This window comes from Barbus barbus, assembly GCF_936440315.1.
Source record: "Barbus barbus genome assembly, chromosome: 6".
Classification (NCBI taxonomy): domain Eukaryota; kingdom Metazoa; phylum Chordata; class Actinopteri; order Cypriniformes; family Cyprinidae; genus Barbus; species Barbus barbus.
In genome coordinates this window covers 35989449-35996889 of record NC_136734.1, presented here as the reverse complement: position 1 = coordinate 35996889, position 7441 = coordinate 35989449, and the positions used below count along the sequence as shown (strand labels likewise).

Here is a 7441-nt window from a genome sequence, read left to right as displayed (position 1 = left end):
AAAAATGCTCATATATCAGTACCAGTTATGAGAAAATTCACAGCAAATTCAATCATTTTGGGATTCAAAAATTCTAAAACTGAATAATCAGACCCTCTCAAATAAAACCAGCTCATGTGTATTCAAATTATTCATAATTATTTAGTTTTAGTCATAAGAGTCATTTAGTCCAGTAGACTCATCACCGTCACTTTTAGTTATAACAAGAGCCACAGGTCATATAAAGACATGGAACTATCCATGTTAAGGTCATGTGTTCAATTCCCCAACTGATAATATATCAGTAATATATGTCTACCTTGATGTAAATCTCGTTCACAAGCTCAGACAACCACAGCAGACTGATCACCAATCAGGTTGAAGATGGTTTATCATTACATTTGTAGTTCCCTGACATTTCCTTTTCATTTCCTCCTATAGCTGTACCTTTGCTGTTTTGGGTAATGCTAAATATTTATCTGTAAAGCCACATCAGTAAAATCTTCCTTTCTAGTTTTCAGTATTGCCCAAATTGTTATCCCTTTAAGAACAAGCATAAGATGTGAGCAACATGCTATGCCATATCAAAGCCATTTAGCTGCTGCAGATAATTAATGAACTGGACACAAACACTTACTAATAACGTAAGTGTATGTAATAGTTTATTAGCTCATTACAATCCACACAAGACTTCTCATTTTCTGCAACACACATCAATCTAAATGAGGACTGCCTTCTTAATAAGCTTTATTGATCTGCAGACTCTCATCCATGTTTTTCTGCATTTGATTAGACAGATCTATGTATAATGTAAATAAAAGTAATTTTCTGCTATAGTACATATGTTATTCAGAGCCAAGGTACTTCTTTTTTATTAATAACTAACCCTCACAGACATTTACCCCCCCCCCCCCCCCCCCCCCCCCCCCCCACACACGCAGTGGCACTAACCTGCCTCTATTCAATGGATGTTAATTACTTTTGCTCAACTTTTTTCACGAATTGAAAAAAAAAAAAAAAAAATCAATTGTGCATATTGTTTAGTAACATGAAATCCCCTCAAAATACCAAAGATTAAAGAAAACACATTACTTAAATAAATTATAGAACATTCATTTCATAAAAATAAAATTTTTATACAACTATATGCTTTCCGGTCTGTTTTGACCACAATGTACAATATCAGAAGGTTAAAATAATAATAATTATGATGATGATGATGATGATGAATTTTAAAAAACTGCCTTGAGCTATCAGAAGCAGCAATATGAGTTATTAGTTCCTTGCAAATTTTGGACATTAGGATTTCCTCACTGTGACTCAGTATCCCTGGAAAGTAATAAACACAATGTGTTATTAAATAACAGATTCAGACTCATTTTCAATGTTAATTTAGTTATTAACGGTTGGTGGGGGAGGGTTGGGGTATTGGGTGCTTGACTGATTGCACAGACACTATTGGAAGAGAGCTGAACTGGATGATGGCATCACTGAATCATCAATGAATTTACTTTAACTGAAAAAAATTACTCTTTGTTATTGTCCTCTTGCATTATTGACAAACTATTTTGTGTTTGACACTGTAAAGCTGCTTCGACACAATCTGTACTGTATAAAGTGTTATATAAATAAAGGTGACTTGACTTGACTAGTAAGTTCCACACACCATAACAACTGTTTTTATAGGCTATATGTGACGAATAACCAAGAAAAGTCCATTGTCACACTCTTCACCAGTCTAGTTGAATGAAAAAGGCTGTAGTTTACAATAAAGCATGCTGTTGTTGTTTAATTAGGAGTAAATAAGTTATGCTATATGTTGCATAACTACATTTCAACAATACAAGTTTAAAGAAGTTACTTGAAAATTGAACTAGACTTTTGAAGACTTATATAGTAGTAGACTATTATTATATTATTATGATTATATTTTGTAGTAGATTAAATACAGTTTACAGTGTACCATATTATGGTCACTTTATAATTCCTTTTTGCTCTGCTATAGTTTTACTACTTTGGTTGTGGCTTGTTCAATGTAAATTAAAATACATGCTTGGATGAATCTTACTGCCATTAATTATATAATTATAGTAATTACATCATTACACCACTAAAAATCATTTACCTGGTTTAGTGCCACATTGACCACTGTAGAGTCGGTGTTGCAGGTGGCTTTACAGGCAAATCCTGAGATAAAGATGGAGATGATAAACTGAAGGATGGAGAAAACCAGCAATACTCCAGTGACACCCATACTATAGCTCTAAAAAATGAAAGAAATTCAACATGCCCATATGAAAACAGTTTAACAAATAATATCCCAGCAATTATACTGCATGAATTTCTCGACATTATTACTTTACTATAAGGAGGCATCATATGGCTTTCAGACTTTTTTTTTCACTTTTACGATGCTTTAGCTGTGCTTTTATGTCATTTTGAAGCATGAAACTTCCAGTCCATAGTCATTATAACTGAATGGAAAAGAGTGACCAGCACGATCTCTATTAGTAAAATTAGTAAGTCGCTTTGGATAAAAGCGTCTGCCAAATGACTAAATGTAAATGTAAATGTAGTAAATGATGACACAATTGTCATTTTGGATTGAACTATTCATTTAAAAAAATAAAAAAATAAAATAAAAACAAATTTAAACAAAACATATTAATATAGTATTGCAAATTGTACATTTAGTACCTTATATTCTGAACAAAAGTCAGAGTCAGTATGACATCTTCGATAGGGCGATGAAAAGATATGTATCTCTGTGCCCATCAGAGTAATGGAGATCGCTGCAGTTATGGCACTGATCACATTCATTCCAAGAGAGGCTTTCACCTACAGGAAGAAAGGTTGATGCTTAAAAGGTGACATATCGTTATAATAATGGTGTACACATGTAAAACGGCTTGAACAGTTTTTAACTATGCAAACAGAAAATGAGTCAGATGTTCTTGTAGTCCACATCCTTTTAGTGGTAAAAGGCTCTCGTGTTTCAGACTACTGCGGTAAAAGAGAGCTTATCATGGAAAGTTTTGTGGTTGCATTTAATTCTGTTGACGCAAATGTATTAGGGTGGTATATATAGGGTGGTAAACGTATACATCTTCTAAAATCCTGAAGAAAATTATGTTACTATTTGGTGTTTAAGAGTTTGAAAATTGTAGCCTCATTGTACCCCGACGAACTGATGACAAAGACTTGTTTCATGCTTTTAGTGGTGTAACTACACATCTATTGCTCATCATTTAAAAAGTAATGTGAATAATATTATATGATTACATTATAAGCAATGTGACAAAAGAAGAGTTCTCACCCACAGATTTCAGCACATTATATGTACATACCACACACAGATGAAGTTTATTCTGCGCCGCAACAGACAGACAGCCAGCACTGATGTACTGAGAAAGACACACAGGACATGTTAAAGTTCATTCTGGAAATTAGAATAAGAAGCTAGAAGGCAAAGCCGTGAAGAAGAAACTTACAATAAGGGATCCCCAGTAGGTGATGCCACTATAGATCAAAATATGTTGGTAATAGTACCTGTAGACACTGGTAGTGTGTACGATACCAAATAAGAAAACTGTAACTCCAATCATTATCTGGACAGTCTAGACAGGGCAGATTTGGGTTAAATGTTTGTTTATTTATTTATTTATCCACAATGGTGTATCATTAATGTTTGAAAACACATATACACAAAGGAAAGCTACAATAATGTTTTATGCGCTAGAGTTTTAAAGCAATCAGGCTGGCACACATCTATTCACTTCAGGACATATGACAACAGTTTTATTTTCTGTTCATTTTATCACATATGACACTAAAATATTCCCCAAATCATATATAATTATAATTGATCATTACCCCTAGTGCCTTTGGTTGTGCTTTGAAAAATCCTTTAAGAGCAGCATTGTGATAAGCTCCTCTGGCCTCCTGTCCATCATCACAAATAACATTATCTCGTGTCACCTGTGGATTTACTTGGATGATAACTGTAGCTTTGTCAGATGAGATAACCTTACTGCTTTCCATTCTTGGCAAAGTTTTCACCTGCAATTAAAGGGAAAGTTCACCAAAAAATATTAATTTTGTGTCATCAAGTTATTCCAAATCTGTATGCGTTTCTTTCATCTGTTAACCACAAAATAATAATTTGAAGAATTTTGGTAACCAAACCTTTGATGGTAGCTACTGAAAATAAAAACATATATATTATAATAGCAATAAATTATGCATAATTACATGCAAGTAATCCTAACCTTAATTACATGTAGTTAATTAATATTACTCAGTACTTAAATGCATAATTACAAAGTAACAAGAACACCTTAAAATAAAGTATAACTCTGTTTTGTTACCAACATTCTTGAAAATAACTTTCTTCTGTTTCATAACTTTTGGAACAACATGAAGGTGATTAAATGATGACAGAATGTTTGGGTAAATGATCCCTTTAAGCATTAAGCATCAAAATTCACAAATCATTTAAGCTTGCTTTTGTCTGCTTTTCATGAACAGTACATCTGTATTTTTATTTACAGCATTAGTTGAGTGTTTCTAAAACAAGAAAATTACAAAAGCTTTTGTTAGCTTACACTGTAATAAAAAGTAAAGGCAGAAAAATGCACACGCAGCTAAAATGTTCTCACTGTAATGAATACTCGAATGATACCTTGATTAAACACTTAAGATAAAAGTATTGAGTAGTTTAGACAAGGATCCAAAAAAAAAATCACAAAACTTCACTTACATTTAATTTTATGCACCAAAGTATGTCAATAAATGAGCAACAAATTATACTAAAACAATTACTAGTGTGAAAGATCACAAAAAGAAGATGATTATTTTTAATTGATGTGTATCAAAATGTGCATATAAATATAGGCTTCATAATGAAATGGTAAATAGGATATTTTACCTGAAATGAAATGATCTGTGTTGATGTGGATGTCTGATTGCTCTTCTGGTGTATCTTTGAGTGTGTGGACTGTGAAGAGCCGCTAAGGTGGAGCTTATGGCATATGAGCTCACTTTATACTTTTAAGGATTATATTGATGCCCTTCCTCTTAAAATTCAAAAGGCTTTATGGAATGGAAACTATTCATCAATTGTCAATGTTTATAAATCATTTATTGATCATTTGTACCTTTATGAGCAGTCATTTCAATGACAAAAACTATCCATTTGGGTCCAAAACATGTTTTTATTGTCTCAACACTTACATTTACTTACATTACTATTGTGAATCATTAAACATAATATTCCTTGAATCATTACAAGGAATATTTTCAAATTTTCAAGAAAATACTTAATTTATCATTTATCAAAACAATGCAATATAAACAGATTGCATCGTGTTCCCTTACAGTAATAAAATTGACCCCTGTACACTGCAGACCCCTTAACCAACCCTTAAACCTACCCATAACACCAAACCTGTTTCTAACCTTATACCCGTATCACACCTCAACAGCAGCAGGTGTTGTGCATTAACAAAATCTTTTAATCATTGTATAAGATCTGATCAAATCATTTGTAGATTTTCAAGATGTGCATGATCATATGAATTAGAAGTTTAATGACATTTGTAAGCATTTTAATTTACATGAAATGTTAATTATTAGGTCATGTTTAATAAATGTATTAGTAATCATTAACAAGCACATTATTTCACGTTTCTAGATGTGAATATATATTAACAAATGATTTATTAAGCATTACATAATGTTTGTTAATGATTTATTAATGAAAGTTTTATTATAAAGTGTTATGAAAATGGCTCACTATTTGGTAGGTATTGTGGAAGAGTCGAACTTTTTATTCATGCAGTTATATCTGCTTATCAATGACTTACAATGCATTCGTAAATGAGTTATTAGTCATTTATAAGCACCTTTATAAACCCTTTAAAGGGGACCTTAATATTAGCATTACCCCCCCCCCCCCCCCCCCTCTCTCTCTCTCTCATAGTACCAAAGTTTAAAAATAAAAAAATCTATAAATATCTATATCTGATTATCTATTATTCTGATGAGCTAGAACAACTCTCTACCTCTCTAAGTGTGTGTGTGTGTGTGTGTGTGTGTGGTTATGCAAAAATATGTTTTAAATGATGTAACAACAACATTAGAGTGCTATGTGTGTGTGTGCGTCCGTGTTTGTGTGTGTGTGCGTGTGTGTGTGTGTGTGTGTGTGTGTGTGTGTGTGCGTGTGCGTCCGTGTTTGTGTGTGTGTGTGTGTGTGCGTGTGCGTCCGTGTTTGTGTGTGTGTGTGTGTGTGCGTGTGCGTCCGTGTTTGTGTGTGTGTGTGTGTGTTCTACTGTATCACAAATACATATAACCAAATAACCAAAACTTGGTTAACAAACATTCTTTAGTCCATGTGAAACATGAAATGAAATTACTTGCCAAAACGATGGGCCTTGCCTGGTGCAGAAGTAAAAATTTTCAATATATATAACAAAATATTCAAAAACAAACAAACAAAAAAAAAAAAAAAAATCAGGAGCAATAAATTGATATATTAATTCCCAGATTTTGGACTGTAGGATCTTCTCACTGTGCGTCCCTTGGAAATAACAGACATATTAGATATATTAGTACACAAGAGATTCAGTCTATCAGTCTTTCAGTTTTAACTAAAATGTGCTTTTAACACTTATTAATTATTTCAAATTTAAGATCAATATATAATGAATACATACAAAATGTATTCATAATGTGTTGCGCACATATTTTTATAGATTCAATAATTCATTTTTCATCTTAACATTCCCTTTATATGATATATGATATATTTAAATACATGTTTATGGTGTCTTTAAATAGAACAATCAAGTAAACTATTATTATGTCATTAGTAGCACTTTTTTCCACATTAAAATATAGCACTTCAAGTAGCCTACTTTATGCTAAAAGTATACTTCCTGTTAAACTGTTTGGTGCACATCTAAACACGTATGAATGAATAATGCAATCATGAGCGATTAGTGCATTTATATTATAAGCACAGTAATCTAAAGGGTTTTACTATATTTCTCCTGTATTTTTCATGAAAATCCAAATAGAACTTAGTCATAGTATATATAAAAATCATTCAAATTGTATGTAAAGCAATCGTAGCACACTTTTAATCAATGTAATTATAAAACACTTTTGGTACTTTATCTGACTACAATTCAAATCAATTGAATTTAATGCTAGTATTAGTGTATTAGTGTATTTATATTAAATGCACTTAAGTAGCACAGCTAGGAAAATGTATTTTTGTAACTATTATATTACTAATATATTTTAAATATAATCAGTTTAATTTAAACTTAGGATAACTATATAAACGTGTTTAACATTGAACAAATTTTTTAATAATTCAAAGCACACTTTTAATAAATGCACTAATAAAAATCCTCTGCATATTTATGTGGTAGTATATTTTATTTAAATGCACTAAAAA

At 31.8% G+C, this 7441-nt stretch overlaps 1 protein-coding gene across 1 annotated transcript; it reads right to left on the bottom strand.

Annotated features, from left to right (window-relative positions):
- Positions 1–614: 614 nt before the first annotated feature.
- On the bottom strand, positions 615–4950 carry LOC306871332 (membrane-spanning 4-domains subfamily A member 4A-like). The gene is made up of 7 exons (XM_079419165.1): positions 4907–4950; positions 3853–4038; positions 3471–3596; positions 3327–3383; positions 2677–2817; positions 2105–2242; positions 615–1308 (listed from the first exon to the last, which is right to left on the bottom strand). Exons 2-7 carry the CDS (start codon positions 4018–4020, stop codon positions 1300–1302), a joined length of 639 nt encoding a protein of 212 aa, XP_079275291.1. The 5' UTR covers positions 4021–4038; positions 4907–4950; the 3' UTR covers positions 615–1299.
- Positions 4951–7441: the final 2491 nt, after the last annotated feature.